We start from the raw sequence: 22717 nt of genomic DNA on the forward strand, positions 1-22717 counted from the left end.
ATGATGATGATGATGATGATGGTGGTGTGTGTGTGTGTGTGTGTGTGTGTGTGTCTGTTTGTGGGGTGGGGAGGAGTGGGGGTGAGGGGAAGTGAGTGATGTGGGGGTGGGAAGATACCCCCAATGCAGAACGTTCAGGCTGTGCCATGAACAGCTGTACATAGGGAATACTGTGAAAGAGTGGTGGGAAACACAAGACAAGCAGCAAAAGAAAATGGCATGTGTCATGGATATGCAAGATGCTTATGTTTATGGATGCAGTTTAGAAGTAACCATGCAAAATTGACACCTGGTGAACAAAGCACAGAATAGATTGTTATGGACACAGAGAAAATTTGAGAATGTGTCAAGCCAGCAAGTAAACAAAATAAAACTGACTTCACCGCATACATTAAGAGAAAACAGTGCTGGTTATCCCCCCCCCCCCCCCCCTTTTTCCCCTTCTGTCTGCTACATGAGGTCACTACATTAATCATTACACAGAAGATGACTGATGTATTGACATACTAGCATTGCCATAATTGATTAGTCAATACGAATTCAATATGAGGATGTGTCTTCAATCTTCCTCATTTTTATTTTCATTTAAACCCCATTGACCCAATTTGCCCTCTGTGATCAATAAAGCTCGGTATTCAAATCAATTTTAAAGGCTTATCAGGTTATCATAACCAATCTTGCTTTCTCTCTTTATGTGATAAGGCCAATTTCCATACTGTGTAATGTAAGTATAAGTGACTGATTATCAGACCACCGTGTGCAGCACTTGTGAACAACTTAACAGAAATAAATCAGTAACACAGAAGAATATGGGGCTCACGAAATAGGAAGGGGTCCCAGTTGACTTCCTGACACTGCGTACTGTGAATAAGCATTTAAGGATGCAATTCCCTGCACAATTTAGCGCCCCTAGTCTTACATGTTACTAAGTGAAGTATGTTTACTTTTAGTTCCATTGAACAAAAAAAGGGGAATACCACCAAGTTTCAAATTTGTTATTCTTATGGCCTATGCCAGATCAACATTCACTATTATCTTCCATAACCACAAACCGCCACCAGAACTGTTACGTCACACTGATATACAACATCAAAATGAACGAATTAGACAAGATTGAGGTAATTATGACAGTATGAAAGGATCAATTTCTAGGAATCAGTGTATATTTTCTGGTTCGGGTGCTAGTATAAAGCAAAACTTTGGATGTTAAAGTTTAGACACTGTATGCACCCGCAAAAATCTGTCTCCTATTCACTGTCTAAGGAGCAGCTTCAGACTGTAGTGCAGCCTGACATCACAAATTAGAGAGTTTTAGCTCTTCATTTGCTGAATGGACTATCCTTGGCTATAAAAATACCATCTGAATTCTTAAATTGAGTGCTATTCCCCTTTAACTGCGGTGGGGAGTTTGAACTCTGGGCTGTGACTCGACAGTGGGATGGCAGGGGAGCATCTCCAGTGGTTCCATGCTAAGCACTGGACCGACATGAAAGACAAGAGGAGGAGAAGGAAGGAGAAGCAATAACATCACATCACTGAGTAGGGAGGCACTGAGGGTTATAGCACAACATTAGTACACCTTCAACAGCTTGAAATCAACAGAAAGCATTTACTGGGTTGGCCTGTGTCAAGTTGTTTTTTGTTGGTGTATTTCAAGCTGCATGCATGTTTTTAATATACCCATAGCTGTGAGTAAGTAATAAACTGTTAGTATACAATTAAAAAGAAAGATAAAGGGGTATTCTAACCCTGTAGCACTCATTTTAAAGATCTATTTTGCGCTTGGATTTCCTCAGGGTAATTGAGACGGTCCCCTGATTGGTGTAGCACTGTGGAATAAATAACAAATCCTTTGATCAGACATGAACACGGATACAAGTCCACTTGGCTCCAGTACCGTCAAACTTGGGATGAGAACATGACTCATCTGAGACAAAGACCTAGTGAATAATTACAGCCTACTGTGATTATTTATCATAGAATATTTTGTGAAGAAAAAGGAAAAATACACGGCCTTTCTAAATAACCACCCTAGCATTGATGATTAAACTTCAAAAAATACCTAAAAACCTAAAATAAAATAATCTAGATTAACGGTTATCTGGTCAACAATTCTCCAAACATTACGTTTCTCTGTTTATGTCCAATGTTTCACTGTGCTAACAATAGTCCAATAACCTCTCAAGTGCAATAGTATTAATATGCCTCATAACATGAGAGGTTTTGTGACCGCATGGATATCAGGATATCAGGTGTGGCTTTTTATTTATAGTTTTGGCACAGACTTGCCTTGTCATCAATACCAGAGCCTTTCAGTACCATGGAGTGCAGATGGACAGTCTCAATTTATGCAGAACAAAGATAGAATCAATCCATCCATACAAACCCGTCTAATGAGACTGCGGATAGGGTAGGAGGATCTATTGCTCACAAACTGCAGATAATGCAAAAATACTCGTCCTCAGGGCATACTGAACTGTGGCTCAATGACTAGGACATCAATCTATCTAATGCAGGCTTAAATCACAATGAAACAGCGCCAAAGAAGCCAAACTAATGTATACAAAGTAGCTTAATCACTTTTATGTCAAGGATGAAGAGCAAGGATGTCGTGACTTTGCATTCCTGAAATGCAGTCTGATTGGAGCATTTGCTGCTCCCTATGTAAGAATAGCATTTAAAATTTAAATCGGTGGCACAAATGTTGAGCCAAAACTTGTCAAGAAAACGATACATCCTTGCCAAATGTTTGTTTTAAAAACTAAGTACCGTCTGATTTGCAGGCGAAGTTATTTTATTGTAGATATTAAAAACATATATTTTCTTGCCAAATGTTTGTTTTAAAAACTAAGTAGCCTACTGTCTGATTTGCAGGCAAAATTATTTTATTGTAGATATTAAAAACATATATTTTCTTGCCAAATGTTTGTTTTAAAAACTAAGTACTGTCTGATTTGCAGGTGAGATGATTTTATTGTAGATATTAAAAACATATATTTTCTTGCCAAATGTTTGTTTTAAAAACGAAGTACTGTCTGATTTGCAGGCGAGATGATTTTATTAAAAATTATTAAAAACATATATTTTCGCGGACCAGGCTTGAGATCCACCATCTTGTTTTTCAAATGAAATTAAATAAAAAAGCACTGGTGTATATCTGTGTTGTGCATTTACCTCCAGGTCTCCTTTGGTAATGCAAGCTTCTTCTACACGGAACTGAAGGTCCTCCACTTTCCTATTAAAACAGAAATACTTGAACACAACTGGGAAACTGGGAAATCTCTAAACTGCAATGATCAAGGACAGGGTTAATTTTTTCCCTGTGACTTTATAATACTGTACTAACACACCAGCATTTGTTCTTAACTTAGCTACCATGTTCTGTCTCAACAGATTGACCCCATGGGATTAAACCAATATATCCTGATATACTGTCATGGCCGAGCCACTGTCTTTTCCCCTGTTCCTGGCTTGCCGTACGTCTGGGAAACCTTACCTCTTTTCTTCCTCCAGCTGATTCAGCAGCTCTACTTTGTCTTTGTCTGCAGCCTCCACCAAGGCACGTAACTGATCCATCTTGGCCTCCATCTTCACCAAAAAGATAAGAAATTGTAAAAAAATATATATAGTTAATATAGATGCAGAGACAATAAAGACAGAATTATTAACAAGCTTTTAACAATTGTGCTGTAATTACAAATGTAATTGTTTTTTTGGTCTGCGTAATAAGGCCAGATGTGGCTAACTGAATGTAAAGGAAACACAGCATTGTCGTTCTAATTAACAATAGGTAAATATGAACAGCAGATGGAGGGGGTTCATGCAGAGAGTGATAATCAACCAGATGTATGCCGCTGGGTGAGCTGACCTGCTCCTGATCGTCCCTCAGCAGGCTAAGTTCTTGCTCCACTTCTCCTACATGGCTGGTGGCCTTAGCAACCTCTGCCCTCTCCATGTCCCTCTCAGCCAACAGCTGCTCAATATGCTGCTGCTTCTCCTTCAGCGCCTCCTGCAGAGCGGTGGTGCCCGAAATCTTACGATTATACCGCGATGAGGTCTCTGTTAGCTGTGGAGAGACAGAGGAGAGGTATGTTCAGACTGGTGAGTAGGTACAGCATAAAAACACATATTAGAGCAACTTTCCGCTGCTGAACTTAATGTGATATTTGAGTTCATTTCCATAGTTGTGTTGTTGCTGTGTGTGTGTGTGTGTGTCCATGCCTCACCAGGCCTGTGCGGCTGGGCTTGGCGCTGACAGATGATGCCACGGAGCTCATGGTGCTGATGGAGGAGGCACTGGGGCTGCGCTTCAGGCCTGACGGTGTGGTCACTACTTTTCGAGCCGCTGCCTTTGCTTTGGCTGGCGTGGTGGAAGGGAAGCCAATGCGTGTCACCTTGTGGACTGGAGCAAACAAGCCGTACTTGGGTTGGCACTGAAAATATCTGGGGAGACATGATTGAATACAGTTATACTGACGGAATCCATAATATTCATGCGGTTGACAATCAGCATTTCGCTTAGTTCTTCACAGTCACAGCAGCTTGTGTACCTTGTGCCTGCCACTGCCCCGTCATTCTTTCCTAAGGGCTCATCCAATTCCACACCACACCACTCGCCTTTGGCAAAATCTGTTTCTCCAAGGAAACGTACCACTCCTGCCTTTGTACCACCAACCTGGGAAGAAAACAAAAAACATTAGCCAGCATTTAATCCCCACAAGAGATCAGAGAGGCCTAGAGAGTAATCAGCTTTGCGTGGTAATAAACCCTGAGTGAGATAATGCCATCAAAGCAACAGACCCATATAACATCGCCAAACTGTCAGCATGTGAAATCGAACATGTTTTTTCTTTCAGTTATTGAAACACACCGATGTAGGTCTGCCTGATACTAAATTTGGTCTTAGTGAGAATATTTCCTGTGCAACCCATTGAATATGAGTGACACACTTCCTCTTTGCATAAGAAGCTACCCAGCCTCCTGCTGAGGAAGGGAGAAAAAAAGAGGAATCTGCCAGGAGGAAGGAAGGACTCATCATCAGTTTGAATGAAGGACTATACACGGACAATGACTGCACTGAATGGTGTAAGTATAGGTATTTCTATTAGCTAGGAAAGTGGATGTGGGTGAAATGAAATGGAAGAGGTCATGTTTCATGTGTACATTCCTGAGAGATTAGTGAGTCGTGTGACTCTGACCAGGCACTAGCCTATACTTATGGTGATATTGCCACCTCAGAGGCAAAGGGTAGATTTACAGCTTTCCATCTCTTCCCTGGAATAGTGTGGGGAGGTCTTTAAATACAGAGCAATCTTTGGCCTTATACCAAGAAATTGTCTTTTTTGCAGACCCTTCCAAGACAAAAACATATATACCTCCACAGACATATATATATATATATATATATATATATATATATATATATATGTATACATATATTCATGAGAGGTAACAGAATGCAAGGACAGCCACAGTGGAGTGACCTTTGCACAGCTAGGGAGTTAATCAGTGCCTTGCTCAAGGGGACCCGTAAATGAACATAAGCACCATATTGGCCAACAGTGATGTAACACCTGTCATTCCCCAGCTCACATACAGAATACACTTTCACTTCAGTGCCAGGAACCAAAGTGTACAAAGCTTTACAAAAAAAAGAGATAGAGAGAGAGCTAGAGATAGATATAATATGAACTTTACCAATACACGGTCACCCATCTTCAGTTCCCTTTCCCCTTTTTTGACTGATCCAGTCTCCGAGAGGTTGGAGATAGATTCACTGTTTGTGCGTGCCAGGTTGGAAGCTGGTGTAACAGGTGTAGCGGGTGTAGCTGGTGTAGCGGGTGTAGCGGGTGTAGCGGGCGAGGCCTTCTTGGCTGCCAAGGTGGTTGAGGGAGCGGTTTTTGTAGAGGGTGTATGTGAGGCAACACTGCCGACTGAAGGAGTGGGCGAAGCGGCGCGGGATGGCGGTGCCGTCTGAGTTCCGTTAGCCTCGCCCTCTGTGCGAGACAACTTGGACGGACGGGTAAATATCCCTCGCAAGGCATCACACTGGAAGTAGCGCACCCCGGCCACCGAACCGTCATTCTTCCCAATGGGCTCATCCAGAACAATCCCTGCCCACTGTCCCGGAGCGAACTGTGTCTCCCCTAAGAACTGGATGAAGCCTGGCTTATTCCCGTTAACCCAAACTCGCTCCCCAACCTCAAAGCTCTCCCCGGCATTCTGGGGTTCTCCTCCACTGGCACTTGCTGCAGATTTGTCGACCGCAGTTACTTTAGATCCAGCTGAAAAAAGAAAGTGCGAGAAAAGGTATGCGGCTTGTTAAACATTCTTGAGGTAACAAGTTTTCTGTTGTAACTGTTCAAATGTTTATCAATATTAAAATTGTTGTTGTAAGGATAATATTGCATAGCAAAAGTTAAATTGCTAAGTGGTCATGGAGGTTCTCCATGACCTCTATTGGTCAGTGATTTAAAACAAAACTGTGACAATACCACTGCCATGACATGAGAAAACTAGGCTAAATGTTCCCAAAGCTGGCTTAGGCAGCATATACTCCTATACAAATCATCAATTTTGGCAAGATACTGGTGTAAATGCTGTGATGCCTAGATCTCCTAAATACCATCGCACTTATCAGCATTATGCCTGCATTGCACAAAATACTCAGTCATCTCAGCAAATCTAGACGAATGAGGCTGAGCGCCTTACTGCAAACCTAAGCAAACTGCTAAAATCAAAGCCAGAGGTTTTCTCCTACAGTGCAGTGTTTCCCACACTTTCTGTCAGCAACAGCAGCTACCACGGGTCTAAATTGAAAATTCATCATCTGGCTTTATCAAGATGAAGATCAAGATGTAAGTATGATGTAAGTATACAAAAAAGCAGCATTTTTAAACTGTGACAGGTATTGGAAGAGGAATACTATGAATATATATATGTATACATAGGGACAATCAGGCCAATTTTCCACTGGCCATTTGGACAGTGGTTTTCAAAGTTACTGGCCCCGTGCCAGTGCGTTTTGATGCTGTCACTTTAAGATTTCAGATTTTTTTGAGAGATTCACTTTAATATTGAGGCACAGTGAACGTGTCCACAGAATGACGGCCCTGCTCCACTATAGCCATCGGAGGAATGATTCCTTTACCAGCAGTGAAAGATGCTCCACTGCTCGCGTTGCGTTCGCATTGCGTTGCGTCCGATGGCTGCGTCCAAGCAAAAACATCGCCGAGGTTCAATTCTCGATGGCTGACGCACGCATTCTCCCTCATTGAAATAAAGTTGAATGGATTGTTTTCTGGTGAATCCATTCAAAAGTCAACGCGCTCTGTGGAGCAGGGAGAACGTCATGTTGGCGCAACGCTGATGGCAACGCGACGCAACGCTGGTAGTGGAGCTCTAACGTAAGGCAGCGTTGATGTAGCTACATAATTAGACCAAACTGCGATGTTGGCATTCTGCATGCTTGATTGCAAAAAGGGAAGGATTTTCCAACAAGATAATCATTCTCTCATATCATTTCATAACCAAACCGACCAAATATAGGCTATTTTTTATTGAGTTGGTATTTTGAAACAGTTGGAATAATGCATGCGCCCCTGGCTCTAGCCAGTGCAGGAGCGAGTGCAACCTACTTATTTAGTACTAGCATGGTATCTGCCCCGATACTGGTATTGGTACACCCGTTACTATGAATAAAACCAGAATCAATCCTGGGTCCCGGAACCATAATTTCCACCCTCACAACCTACAAAAAATTCAAGGGCAAACACTGTAGTACCTCATGGGAATCAGAGGTTGAGGGAGCTGTGGAGGATTCTTACCAGCGCTCGGCACAGTCTTGGGGGCTGCCGTCCCTGGTGGCCTGGCTATCTTGCTGGGCATTTTGATCCCACTGGTTTTGGCTGTGCTCATGTTTCTTCCTGTGATCTGTTAAATCCACAAGGCTCGTGTCCAGCAGTGGGTGCAGACTGACCCCAGACCATCAACACGACTGGGCGCAGCTCTGTGATGGCAAAGTTGTTTCCTCCGCACCAAAATCAATTAAACAAAAAACAAAACAAAAAAACAAAACAAAAACAAAAAAACAAAAACCAGGAAAAGGGAGGAGGGAGAAAAAAAATGGTGCTTGAGAAAAAGACCCTGTAAAGAGAAAATAAAGAAAATTAGGCTATTTGACTGTGTGGAGAAGAGTTGAACTCGATTTAGGTTTCATCAAAATCTCTTTTACTGTGCACTCAAGTATTACTGATGACATCACAGGATACATATTCGGGCCCGACTAATAAATTGGTGTGATGATATTATCAGTCAATATTACCCTTTCATAAATACAGTATATATTTATTTCAGCACAATGACTTAATTATTGTAAAGGTTTTCACATTTACTGTACACTAGAAATTGAAGAAGAAAGAACAATTCTCAACAAAATCCCAGAATGTGCGTTTGTGTTTAAGAATTCTGATCAAGATTTTGATCTAGAGGGGGTAATAATGATGAATTAAGTAACAGCAACACCACAAAATAAACCATGATTGGCAGATGTATCACACATTTTTAACTTTCTTTCCCAATTAGTGGTACAGGACACGAGTTAGGCTAGTTTAGGCAAATGTACCATTTGCTCACTTATTTCTGGCCCAAATTCCAATGTGGGTGGCATGGCAGCAATACACGAATATTCATTTAGAGTCAACTAATAAATGGCAAGTACAGATATGCCTTTAAGGCATGCTGTCATCACAGAATGACTTTGTTTTTGGTGCTCGGTCAATGGAAGCATTTTGTTTCTGTTATGACAACAAGCCTCTCAGCACTGACCACGTTGCAGTCAGACCTAAAAATACCCTGTCAAAGGCCAGTTGATACGCAGTCTCCATATTTATGTTACTGCCATCATAAACTTCTGAATAGCTCTCATCAATCCTATAATCTTGATCACAATACAAATATTACCACAGCCATAATCGTATCGTAATCTTAATCTATTACTCTAGGCTATAAAATGAAGTAGCCAGTTCTGGACGGCGGCCTCTTCTAAAATGAGATTACTGCAGGAGTGCGACCACCACCACCAGATTATCCTGTTTGCCAGATTAACAGAGACTGATTAGCCGAATGCACATGTCGTCTCCCTGTTGTTAATAGGCTGACAATATGACTGAGTGACCGTGGCGTAATATTGCAATGTCTTTGTCTTAGGTCAGTGTCCAAAAATGCTCAAAGTTTACGACACTCAAGGAGTCTACTGCCTTCAATCAAATTCTATAAGAGCAAAAATTATAAATGTTGTGATGAGCCTTCAATTTCAGACCAATCTGCAGACAGATCTATAGCATCTGTAGCACATTTCAGTTGAGAGTTCCAACACAGCAGCAGGAACTCTGTAGAACAGGTGCATAGGAAGGCTAGGACACCACGTCCGATGCCAGATCGAGTTTCCACCTTACCACTGGAGGTTGACCACACACAATCTACAGCATGTAGCCTAGTTACTATGAGGGGACTGGAAAGTGTATATATACCAACATGAAAACCGTGTTATAACCTCATAGGGTGCACTAAGCATCTGATAAACAAAGTAATAAATAGTTCATGTAAGGTTGAAATCAATGGTGTGAATACTTCTTGAATGTCCTAAGAGGTGGCTTGATAAGCAATCAAGAGGACAAGCTTCTGAAAATCCTTAAAGTTTCCTTTAAGGTGAGGTAATATCAGCAATAACAAGGCCTATATATTAGCATATCATCCAACCTACCACGTCACGACTTCAGAGTGCTTTTTCTTGAGGTAGAGTTTAATTAGCTCTGACCAAGACAGTCAAGAAGCTTGACTCAACACAGGACAGAAATATAACATGGAACTCGTTCAACAGCATCACAGAAACATACTTTCCATTCCTAAGAGGACCTGAGAGCCAGGTTAACCAAAACAACCAAGAACGCAGCCTCTCATGTCTCACACACCCTCGAAGATATTTCTCAGCAGAGAATGAAGGGTGGTCATCGGCAGGCACTGACCTAGTTTGCATCCAGTGTTCCAGTTTTCTCCCGCTGTGCCTTTGAATGATACTGATGGGTGCCCTCGGGTCAAGAGGATCCTACAAGCTCAAGCCCTCTAAAGAAAGCATTCAAATCATTGATGCCTTCATGGTAGAAAATAAAGCCATAATAGAAAGAGAGGTTATGTGTGACCTAATAAATCTTTAAAATTAAAACTTCTATAAAAAACAACAACTGAAGCCTCAAAAATGAAACGGCTTTCTTCAAAATCTTGTCCGACTGACCCCATATGGCTATGTTAAATCCCAGCAAATATTTCTACAAATCATACGCATTATTTGGGCCATTGTTTTTTAGGCCTACTCTAAGAATAACTTGAAGCACCGGAAAGACGTATTTTCAAAACCACCAAGTCTTACTACAAATGTCTCATGGGAATGCACAAGAGAACATTTCAGCTCCGATTGGTGAGCTGGTGTAGTCAGTTGAAAATGATCCACTTACACTGGAGACATTTCCCACAGCAGTCACAGTAATCTTTTGCTGCTGACTCTCACTCTAATCTGTAACTAGGAAGAAGGCCAAATACCAATGTCCTGTCAATGTTTTGCACAGGTTTGGGGAAATTAATTCACTGTTGTATTACAAACCCAAACGCTCACACTATGCTTAACGAGGCTAAATTTATTCAGTACTAGGCTATACCAAATCCCTTGTAGTCTGGCTTTATTTTTTTTCTGATCTAAAAAACCAAATTGACTTTCACCAAAACGGGAAGAGGGCATGTCCTGTAAAACAGGATTGAGATTTAGCCTACTTCTCAAATCACACAGAAATAATCAACTTCCATGTGCAGTGACTAATGACAGAAGTTTATGCGCCCAGTATCTGTCTAAGCCATGCACAAGCAAAGTATGGACACACCTTGTAAAGATTTTCACTGCCCTCCATCAGAGGCATAAAAGCATGCTGGACAAACTCACCATACAGAATCAAAGAAAATCAATCTGCATATGAATGCCTACAGAAACACATATTTGAGTCAGCTGATTGAAGAACAGAAGACAGTGCTTAGACACGCCATATTTTAGTACAAGGCACATCTTGCTGACAAACGTAGTGCAAAACCACTTATGATACAGACGTAAGCTAAATTTACTTGCAACAGCCTACTCTACAACTTTAATTCACCATCCATTTCATAACTCCAAGTATTTGTTACCTGATGGGGATTGCATCACTGTTCACACAAGCCAGTAGGCTTCAGTGTGTCTTTTCTGACTCAACTCACACACACAGTCTTGCTTTTGTCATCAGTAGTTAGCACAAGGCCAAAGCATGCTGTGGTCTTCCTTTTAGAGGAAACATCTGCTGGGGTGATATTGTAGCCCACTGCTAACAGAGGAAGATGTATAAAAGCACTAAAATGGCATTAGCAAGGCAGAAAGACAGAGGCAGGATCCTGCATCCTCTGTGTCTGTGAATACAGATTCACCTATCTTTAAATTAACAAGCCTCCAGTTCTACACGTGGACATTTTATCTAGATTAAAGCCATCAGTACAGTTCCACATTGCATGGCCCAACCAGACTCTTTGACTCTTTACAGCTGGGGGGGAGGTCTGGCTTGCTAGGCCAAGTTCCACAGTCCAGCCACAAATGAGACCTGAAATTGTAAAATATACACCAGGATAATGAAAACCACGTTTAGGCCTTGGTCAAAGGGCGTTTCTGCTTTATAAAGTCGCAAACCACCTTAAAAAGTTGTCATGCCATATCAGGCCAAACAAGCTCAACTGCTTTCTCTTTAGAACAGAAAAAATGTGAGTAGATGTAATTTAAGACCAATCATACAAATTATCCCAGGTCACACCTTTAAACAGCAAAACGGTTTGATGTAGAGACACTCCAGTGTTGTATAGCACTGGCTGCTTCACTGACATATTCTGTGCAACTGGTATTTTTTCTCGACACGGACTAGTAAATTGTCTTGGGGTCTGGTCTTCTGGTCCAGTTAACCAGCCTATCCCGTCGTGCGGGCGGCACTGAGTCCCGTTAACGGACTAAGAGCAGTCGATGAGGTGGCACATCTGGTTACAGCAGAGTGCAGCCAGAGACAGGAAAACTCCAGCTTCAAGCAATGTTACCTACCTTACTGATTTACATTTCTGGTTAGGCAGCGTCATGTTTTATATAATCCACAAGTTTAGACACCACCGGCCTGACTAGAGACTGACTAGGTAGCAAATTCCCCAAGTCCAAAAGTCTCCGCAATGTCACCTAGGCTCCGGTAGGGCACACTGCCGCTACAAGTTGAGAATCGGCATAACAAATTGTACAGATATATCACCTGTAAAGATTACGTGCCATACGGTGTGGTTTCAATAGACATCCACTATCAGTAATGTCATCTGTCGTGCTTAAATGAATCCCTGTCTGTGTCATCACGATAAGAATAGACGTGATTAGTAGCTAACAGCAGCGAGGCCCAGGCAATACGGCGAACCGGTGGTTAGGACCAGGAGAAGGGCTGGCTAGCTAGCTAGCTTAACTATCATTAACCTCAAGTAACGTCTACGTTATCTTAACAACTTCCACCTAACGTCTAGTCTCTCCTCCGTTATTGACGGCAAAAGACCAAGCAAGTGCAGTGGAAATAGATGAGCTCGGCGTGAGCTAATACTGACCTGATATGTTTCTGTACAACCCACGTCTTCTGGAGAAAAATTATACTGCTAGCAAGCTAAGTCAGTGTATAACCACGACTACTGGGCTCAGACTGAGGGAGGCACAGCCCTGCCGCTGATGAGCTGTCTGTCCAACCGACAGGGACGTCGACGCGAGGTGCGGACCAAAGATGATTTGTTCAGTAAGATGGAACAGTCCTGCCTTCGTAACGAAGGCAAAACAACTTCCATAACAAAGTTTCCTGTCACTGCAGTTACCAACTAGTTACTACATTTCAGTGGACTAAAAAGGAGCATACTCTGTGACCAAACGTGAGTCACAGCAATTTAACACTGTAATGCGCAAAGAATCAGTTATTTGACTGCCAAACTTTTTGCTTGTACTGGGGAACATTTTGCATCTTGTGAAACTATACTTGATTTATATGCTGGCTACTTTAAATCTAGTTAAAATCATAAATCATTTATCAATCAAGTTTTGTCCAAAGTACTGGTAAAGTATAAACTAAAATATATTTTGTATATTATGAGGGAAGTCAAACAGTGTTGATAAGTGAGTAGTCATGAAACCTTACACACATTTTAAACCCTAAACTAATGTTTGCCAAGTAAGTAGCGCAGGCTGCACTGACTGGTCAACAGCTGGGTCAAAACAGAGGTTTTCTCAAAAAAGTAGATCGGCGTAGTTAATGACTGTGATATGCTCTAAAAGCTTTTATTCATTATGGATTATGTTAGATTTGGTCACACATTTTCAAGGTCAGTTGAATCTTGATGGTTCATACTTTCAATTACTATTCTAAAGGTTGTACGTTTCTTCTCATTGATGGTGTAATTTGAAAAGCATGGCTCTCTGCATGCCAAATTAAGGAGGTCTCGATGGGAGGAGGGAGGAGAGAGGAGAGGAAAACAGAACTGTCCCAGAATGACACCACTGCTCCCTCTCCTCCACCAGGCCAGGAAAAATTAGGGCAGATCCTGTGATCCACTTCAGTGTCATAGGCGAGAAGTTAGTTGGTCTACTGAAGTGATGATGGGCAACAACGGCTGATGAGCAGCATCCAGCCCCTACGGAAGAGGATTAGGGCCACGTGAAAATGAATTTGAACTCTGAGATCAGAAGGAGCCAAGTAAAAATTGTGAGTTTCTTACTTTATTTTCAGAATTCTGACTTTCGGACTATGACTTTATTCTCAGAAGTCATTACTCTCAGGATGTTTTCGCGTGGCCCTAACTCCAATTTACACATGTCGGTGGAAATATAAAGTTTTATCTTCAATTTGAGCTTAGTTACATCAACACAACGGCTATTGGGGCTCTTGAAAGTGGCATCAACTTGTTACTTTATCTACTTCCATTATTTTGTCCTGAACTAAATGGTGTATCTGGGTCTACAGTGACCTGTGGGAATACCACAAAGATCCAACCACCGTCAGTTTTCTGGTGCCATTTCTAAAAGCAGGTACCGCAGCTGTGGAAGACATTAAGGAGCCAAACACTAGTTAAATAGTTCCACATCAAATAAAAACGGAACATTTCATCATTCATGCTCACTGATCTAGCACAACCAAATTTAATCCACAAAAAAATTAAAAGACCTGCTTCACTTTATTGCTTCTCTGTTATTTCAAAATCCATACTAAACTAGATTTCATTGTTTATGTGTATGCACTTTAGACGGTTCAGTCAATATTTGAGAACATAAACAACTCTGTCCCAAAGCTAGAAACCAGAGCCCATATATATAATTAACATTAATTTCAATTAATAATGAACTGAGTGCCGAGTTTTTAGACTCAAAGTACTTACTAGGGGTTTTACATCAAAATGAGCTTTGTCAGTGATTTCCCAACAGTCGTAAACCTGGTACTGTGCCAATGTAGACTTACCCTGGGCCTACTGTGTCCGAACGTCTATATCTCTACTTATCAATGTGTATGGAGCAGCTTCAGCATTATCTTGCCGATCTTTAAGAGGGTCTTGGCCCCATTGTTTCCAGCTTTCAGAGACTTGTTCATTTTCACAAATCTAGACTGAGCTATCCAAGATGATAGGAATACAATGCAACTTCTGTTTTAGAACAGATTTTCCTTTAAGCCCATTTACAAAACTGTCTACTTCCAATATCAGTATATGAAATGCGATATGCAATATGAATCCCTATCAGCAACAGAGCTGACTGCAGATATGTACAGAAAGGCCAACATGCTCTCTGAAGAACATGCTGCCAGGCTACCCGGCATGTATTTTAAGGTCTGCTGAATAAATCTACTTTGTATTTCTGTCAGGTTGTCATGCTGTCAACTCTGACATATTTGGCTGCCTGTGCTGTCAACATACAGTAAAATGGCAAGACATTATACCTCTGTAATACAAACACACATAAAGAGAGACTGGTAGCAACAAAAACCAGTTGGGTGTACCCTGCAAGATGGGTCTTGTGCATCCATTACCAGCAACCCGTTTCTACCCCTCAGGTCACCAAACAACAGTACCATTCGCCATGGCTGCCAGATTAAATCAAGCATATTGAACAAAATACAAACAGGTTTACTTGTAATGTTTTTAGAGCAAGCCCAGCTGGGACAAAAATAGAAAATGCCATATAAACACTAGGATCTGATGATTAAAACAGGCGAAGACCATTTTACAAGATCTTTACAATAAAAAAAAAAAATCCCCATGAGTAATAACTAGTGCTACAAAAATCTGTGACTGGTCAAAACCTACAAACTTTAGCTGTTGAGGCATCCTTGAATGCCCACTGCCTCCTTGTTTCTTTACAGATTACATCAAATTCATACACAGCATAGACATTCAGCTCGGTACAAAAAAAAAAAAAAAAAAAGTTAAAAAACGTGAGATGGACTGCTCATGAAAATGAAATTCAACTGCCGTATTTATACAGGAATCCCTGGGTTTCAATTCAAGACGTTAAATTTCTTATTTTTTGTTTTTGGCTAGGTTTCGAGGTGAACTTTTTAGTAAGTCTCTGATCTTAAGGTATGTCCCTGTGGCCTCGGCAACTTCAGTAAATTCTGGTGTATCTTCGAAAGGAACAATGCCGGCTGCAAACTTGCTCCGATGGGGAACTGCTGCTATCTTCTCGACAGACTGAGGTGAGTTGCCACCGCCAGCTCCTTGAGTAGAGGGTTCTGGATCAGGACTCTCAGGGCTGTCCTCTGGTACTTTGATTGGACCAGGACTCTGAGGGATGTCCTCTGGGGCTTTGATTGGTCCAGGACTCTGAGGGCTGTCCTCTGGGGCTTTGATTGGACCAGGGCTTTGAGGAGTGTCCTCTGGTACTTTCATTGGACCAGGACTATGAGGACTGTCCTCTTGGACTTTGATTGGGCCAGGACTCTGAGGACTATCCTCTTCAACTTCAGGTCTCCCCTGCTTTTCACTATTCTGACAGATGGTTTCCGCAGATCCCTTTGTGTCCATCACTTCCTCAGCCTCACGGTCTTCCATTTCTGTTTCCGTGTCAACATGGGCGGGCGTGGACACACTTGGCGAGCTGGGTGCAGGCGTTCCCATGGCAGGTGTCTCGCAGTCGCTGTTGGTGGCCGTGTCAGCATTTTCAAGAGCTGCCCAGATCAGCCTCTGCTGCTCCTCTAGTTCCTCCAGAGTCAGGACGTCCTCCATCCCCTCCCCGGTCTCCTCGACCGCTCCCCAGGTACGCCCCCGCAGGGCTGGAGAGCCATTAGTAGGTGTGGGAGGAGGTGTACCTTTAGGGAGAGGTGGCGGAGTGGGAGTAGCAGGTGGTGTGCCGTGGGGTAAGGGAGGAGGTGAACTAAAGGAGGGAGAGCCAGGGGGCAGCGGAGGCTGGAACTGGAAGCCACCTGAGCCATGATAATGACCGGGAGTTCCTTGGTCTGGGGGAAGACACAAATAAAGTCACCTAAAGCTTAAAAAGTGACAGTTTCAAAACAGTAGAGGCAAGTGATTGGAGTATTATTGTGTATCCATCTACATTACAGCTACTTTATATATTGAGACATACAATTAGAAGATCAGTGGACATCAAGCTAAAGATAAAGATTATTATTGATCACTGGAAGTCAACGGTTTAATGTGAACTCAATCGAGTCATTCAGCTTCCTAGGGTTCACCATCACCAACACCCTTAACTGGGATGAAAATATCTCCTGCTTAACCAGGAGAGCCCAACAGAGGTTCTTCCTGCAGGAAATGAGGAAGCTCAATTTTCAGAACCAGTCCTGGTCCAATTTTAGTGGTCAGTAATATGCATAAAATACACTAATCCACAGCCTTGTTCTCCTCTGCCTCCCACTCCAAGAACAAGCTGCAACATGACGCTGAGTGGGTGAATAACTGTCTGCTGCCCTCCAATGAAGGAGCTGCATGATAGCAAGGCGAAGAAAAGGGAGGGAGGGTTTGCCTGCTACCCTGCATTTACAGGAAGCCATTTGTTCAAAAAACTTTATTATGGAAGACGATATCGGTCCACTGAGACCAAGACCACTCTCCAACTCAACAACTTCTAACCAGGAGCTGTCGCCTGTGTACCTGGACTATCTCTGGGCTCCTCCTCACCTCCATGTGACCATAATCCTATTACTGCACTGTTCAGCCCATCCTACTTAGCACCCAGTGTTGTCTGCACAATCTCACTCCACTCATAACATATGCAGACTGCCATTGAAAGCGCAGGGATTATGTTGATGCTTAGAACTTACTTTTCAAACAACTAAGTGTAACTATCCAGTTGCTGGTCACTCAAAATCCCTGTTTACAGCTGGAACCATACTATGTGCCTTGCTGTCCGAATGCACATGGTGATAGACTGCCGAATGTATAGGTTACAGTCAATGTAGGAAAATGGTAAATGTACAAACTGACTGATCCATGTGTTCTTTTACCAACTCCATGGTGAAGGTGTGCATCTACTTGTCAATGTGGATGTGAGGCTCTCACAGTCCTCACGCTATGTGCCACCTGCACATGCACAGCACAGTGGTTGACCATCCTGTTTGCCCACGAAAGCACTTTTATTGTGCAGGTGAAGGTCTTCCGATGAATAACACAGTCAGATAAGGATACCAGCTGTTCACTGTTTGCTGATACAGTAGAGCCTCATTAACAGGTTATTGACTCTATGGTGTTATGGTCGATTCTTTCAAATGATAGGCCCAACTGTGAGAAGGAAGGATTTTTTTTATACATCTTTACACACATGGATTGCAAGAAGGTGTATGCCTACATGCACCGAAACATGCTTTTTTAATTTTAATTTTAAAAGAACCTATTGTAACTCCAGCAGAGTGGCAATCGCTGCACTCTGACCCCCCTGTGGAGGGAGGCAAGTGAAGAGATTTTCCATTGTGAGAACCTTTTTCCATCCACCTACTGGTTAATGTGCACATTCATCATGTAGTAGGTTAATGTAGGTATTGACCAGTCAGTGTGCATAGTGACCATTTTCCCCACAGACTGTAACCTATGGTGTGATAATGTCTTTTATAATCTATTTGCTATTGTATGCCTTGCACTGTCCCCTTTCAGTGAAAGTAGTGTCCTGTTATCCCTGTACCATAGGTGCCTCTATGCCCTTATGTCACTGTGTTAGTTGATATGTCAAGACAAATTCCTGAACAGTTATTGTACTCTGTGAATAAAGTGATTCTGATGAACAGCTACCTGAGTCAATATCCATATCTGAGCTCTTGTCAGGACTTGACCTTCTCCTCTTCTTTTGCTGCGGAGTCGAGTCAGATTCATGTCGTCTCTTGTTGCAGGTGGCACCAGGCTGTGGGCAGGGTATAATAAATAAAATTAGACACATACCAAGTGGACAAACAATACCCTACATGCTCAAAGACGGTGGTCTCCTGGTTTGAAGTCATTGCCCGACTCACAGAGCAAAGAATTCAGAATTGCCGAGTATAGGGTGCGTTGGGGGCTGAAGAAGATGACATCTAACTAGGAGTGTGCCACATTTAAGGGCTTTGCCCCTTAACAAAAACAAGTATAATAGGAGTATAACTGCTGAACAGGTATGTTCCACCTGTCCACCTGATTTTATAAAGGAGGAAAATTAGTACGTTGCAGGTATGATAGATTGTCGGATGGGAAGTTGTTGTGATAGAAAGATAGAAGGGAGTTGTGACCTTAGTGGTGGAGAGAAACGTGCATAGTGTTTTGGGGGGAGAAACCCAACCACTGAGGGGTTTCTGATAATTACCACAGGAAAATTGTTGGACAAGTAGGCGGCAAAGTTGTGCTTCATGTGGTTGTACTGCATTGGAATGGAACCATATTGCATGTATTCCTAGAGGTCAGGAAAAATGAGAAAAAAAAAAGAAAAAGAGTGAGACACTTGGATTAACAGACAGATCTAAAGTTGGATGTTGGAAACGGCCCCACATTGTCTGCACTACAGAATGCAGCAGCCACTTTTCCCATTGTAAAGATGCCCTGCCACCGAAAGGCACTGAAATATTTCAGACTTGAAAAATAGTGTATAGTGCTATTATGATCCTGATTCCTGAGTCTCATGACACACAAAATGAGACGGGAAATAATTTTTTGCAAAGAACATGTTGCAACGCACACGTGGCTCAAGAAGACAAGAATCTCACTGGCTCGAAAAAAGTAGACCCTAAGCCCACTGGCTTTAAGTAAATAGAGCTCCAATTCCGACATCATCAAGGTCTTGTGTCCTGATCAGTGACACATTTTCCATTAAAAAAATAAAAAAAACTTAACAATAAATAAACAACTGGAATATTGTGTCAGGTTTTTTTCCCCATTTTAGAACAAAAACACAAAAAATACATTTTCCCTTTTTAACACAATCCTAAAAAGTAGACCACTGAACTGAACTGAACAAATCCAGAATATTATATGCCCATTTGTTTTGGGGACAAACGAGTATTGCATCCAGTTGTCCATTTTTGCATGTAAGAGAGAACTAGAAAATTAAGACAATGAGCAAAACACTGGGACTCACAGGACTAGTGAGTCCAACATTTGAAAATATTATGCCCTCTGCTGTAGACTTACATCCTTCGCTTTGTTTGGTGCAGGTACATTGAAGCCTGGGAAATCTACCAGTTTGGAAACATCATAAGAGACTTTTTGTCCATTGGTATCCTCGGTTATATTTCCATCATTTGAAACTAGAAGAGAGCAAAAACAAAGATGCAGCTCAATCCCTATAAATTTCAAATGAATGATTGTTATGTTTGTCAGTAGTTTGTTCCAGGCAGAACTGTGGCACCACAAAGTTCTCATCTTCATTGAAAACAAACCTGTTCCGTCGTATAGCGTTAAGCCAGAGTTTTCCATCTCTGCATCTTTGAGCCAACCTGGTGGGTAGCCTAGCTGCCTCATGCGGTAAATCAGCGGAGGCAGGGTGTTGACACCAACTCCCAATGCTGTCAACAGTTCCTCACTGTTCAAAACCACAACACAGTAAGAAACTTGGGAAAACAGTAACTTAAATTGTTACACAAGATATTGCAAGTGATTCAATTGTTGTGTGAGCTATTACAAAATAACAATCCTGCCTCATGATTCCAGGCTTATATTTCGCGAACCGCTCCTCGACTTCGTCAGCATGGTATCGCTGGCCGCTCTGGATGGTCTGGTTGTTGTTCTGAGAAAACTCCTTTCTTCTCTCATTAATTTGGGCCATGTCTTTTGGCTGGGAAAGCGATCATGTACAAATACAACTCAAGTTCTGACTTTTAAAAAAATGCCATGCCATACTAATGATTCATTATTCTTACCTTGGGACAGTCTCGCAGCTGATGACCGCTTGCGCCACAGTTGAAACACATAGACTTGGGTCTACAATGAACAGATCAGTGACAGACTGTCATTATTTAGAAATATGCCACACAGCTACTTGACAAAGAGAGTCATAGAAATAAGTTGCAAAGTAAATAAAGCTTCATTCATACTCATACCTTTTATCTTTCATTTCTATCTCTTGTCCATCTGTGCCAATGACCTGGCTGAAGACCTGCTGATAGCTTTGCGACAATTCAGGAAGTTATATCTTGTTTGTGTACAACACAGCATCACAATCATTACCTTGTCTACTTTACTTCTCCTCAATATAATCCCTGCTCAAGTGCTGCCTGTTATTTTAATAAATCTAAAAGAAAAACATGGAGACCTTTACTAGAAGACATTATTCCTCTCCCTTGACAAAACCAGTCTGCACTGAGCAAATGACTAAACGGACTACAGTTACCCATACAGACTAAAATGAGGGAATGTCCTGTTTGACCAGGTGTCAGTTTGGCAATCTTAAAGATACGCTGGAACTTCCCATCCTTCTGTCAGCTGGGGGTTTTCATTCAGCAGAGGCTGTCCAAGTTTATCAACGCTGAAAGTAGTGAAATATAAGACACTTCCAACCACCTGCGACAGAAAAACAAGAAAAAGTTTTCATGGAATTACCTGAAAAAGTCCTTTTTACATGACCGAGGGTCACACACAGCAAGCTGGGAAAGTATAAAATTACGGTAATTTTAAAATGTTTGACAGCAAACCACACAGATATACCATAAAATACTCACAGTGAAGGCCTCTGTCTTTGTTTTTATGCCACTGGAAGACTTCACCTGCTGATCTTCCTCCATAACAACAGCTGAATTCTACAAAAAGCACAGAAAAGTATTCAGCTATATCATAATTTTACTGACATCTCATAATAAATAATATTCTGGATGAATACCTGAGGTTTCATTTGGAAGGAGGAATTGTTCTTTTGATTTCCCTGGTGCTTCTGAATCACACTGCAGATACAATCTTCAATTTCTTGACGACACTGCCTGGTGGGAAGTATTTATTATTACAATATTTGCAATAGTAATCTCCTACGCAGATCACAATGGGACAAATAAGTCAGTGGTGAGAAACAATTACTTACTTTGAGATGATATTGTTTGTATAAAGGATCTGAAGAAGAGGCCCATCGATGTTGACATCTTCAACATTGATATTGCTGTAAAGTTGGGTGAAAATTACTAGGTGATCATTTTTCAACAATATATAGTGTGCATTGCTAAGTGGTATCAGTTAATTTACCTTGGTCTTGTCAAGATGTTCAATTTTCTTTTCAAACCCTTATGTGGTCTGTAAGTTAAGGAAATAGACAGAAAGACTACCAAGATAATTATCATTATACAACAGTTAGTTCCAGTGGAGTCATTTGATTGGACAGGAGGCATTCCATAAGTGCTTATACAGTATGACAGCACTGGGACGTTTTGGTATCACTCGGCTTTACAGGTTTTCTAATGTACACAGTTTATGTTTTGCTTGGCAACACTTGGTAGTGGAATCCTGAGGAAACTGTTGTTGTTGGCGGAGACGAATATAAGACAAAAGACATCATCTGTTGTCTCAAATTACTTGATAAATATCTTTGTTTATAGAACTGTTGTATAAAAGCAGTATCAGACTAGAGGTCGTTTTGTTATACTGTATATCAGCACGGCTGTTTTTATCTACAACCGAATCACAGCTGTGCTGATATACAATATAACTGCACTCCCTCTCGTGTGATATTACTTAAGCATACATTTGCATTATATCTCCTGGTCTACATGAAGCGTTGGCAGATGGCTAACGGCGCTAGCTAACGTTAGCCACAGCTAACACATAGCGCAAAGGATATTCTCCTCTATCAGTCCCTGAATATTGTCCTCGCACTCCTCCAACCTGCCCCGGAGGAGGCCGGGCTCTTCCAGGCCTTCCTCTTCATCCGTGAAGCGAATGTGTGTTGGGACAGGAGCGGTGTCATCCAGTTGTTCAAACAGTTCACTGTCGCCGAAATCAACCTCAGCCATCTTTGACCAGCTCTGCGCCTACGGCAGGACGTGGGTTCAGAGGTCAAAACAGCTACTCACGTAATTCATTGGTCCTCGTCATGTGACGTGTTTATAACCAGGATGTAAACAAGGCTGGAGCTGGAGAGTAGGAACTGAAAGGGTGTTAAGCCCACGACGCTGTCTTACAGGCTTCATGGGTCCCATATCGTGTA

General features: G+C 41.9%; 2 protein-coding genes across 3 annotated transcripts in view; both read right to left on the minus strand.

Moving 5' to 3' along the window:
- The window catches only part of clip1a (CAP-GLY domain containing linker protein 1a), a 29846-nt gene extending 17020 nt beyond the window's left edge, over positions 1–12826 (minus strand). For both annotated transcript variants that reach the window (XM_071920361.2, XM_071920360.2), the window contains exons 1-8: positions 12694–12826; positions 7827–8145; positions 5698–6284; positions 4551–4675; positions 4227–4443; positions 3869–4066; positions 3497–3588; positions 3175–3235 (exon numbers count right to left, since the gene is read on the minus strand). In XM_071920361.2, coding sequence (XP_071776462.2) covers positions 3175–3235; positions 3497–3588; positions 3869–4066; positions 4227–4443; positions 4551–4675; positions 5698–6284; positions 7827–7917 — 1371 coding nt within the window. In that variant the 5' untranslated portion in view covers positions 7918–8145; positions 12694–12826. The remainder of the gene's footprint in view (positions 1–3174; positions 3236–3496; positions 3589–3868; positions 4067–4226; positions 4444–4550; positions 4676–5697; positions 6285–7826; positions 8146–12693) is intronic.
- A 2396-nt stretch (positions 12827–15222) lies between these two features.
- On the minus strand, positions 15223–22530 carry zcchc8 (zinc finger, CCHC domain containing 8). Its single transcript, XM_071920373.2, has 14 exons — positions 22352–22530; positions 21760–21802; positions 21602–21676; positions 21407–21503; positions 21249–21326; positions 20987–21090; positions 20631–20696; positions 20451–20511; positions 20229–20365; positions 19971–20113; positions 19723–19838; positions 18902–18988; positions 18358–18466; positions 15223–16571 (listed from the first exon to the last, which is right to left on the minus strand). Exons 1-14 carry the CDS (start codon positions 22521–22523, stop codon positions 15637–15639), a joined length of 2223 nt encoding a protein of 740 aa, XP_071776474.1. The 5' UTR covers positions 22524–22530; the 3' UTR covers positions 15223–15636.
- Positions 22531–22717: the final 187 nt, after the last annotated feature.

The sequence above is a fragment of the Centroberyx gerrardi genome, chromosome 8, assembly GCF_048128805.1.
Source record: "Centroberyx gerrardi isolate f3 chromosome 8, fCenGer3.hap1.cur.20231027, whole genome shotgun sequence".
Lineage (NCBI taxonomy): Eukaryota > Metazoa > Chordata > Actinopteri > Beryciformes > Berycidae > Centroberyx > Centroberyx gerrardi.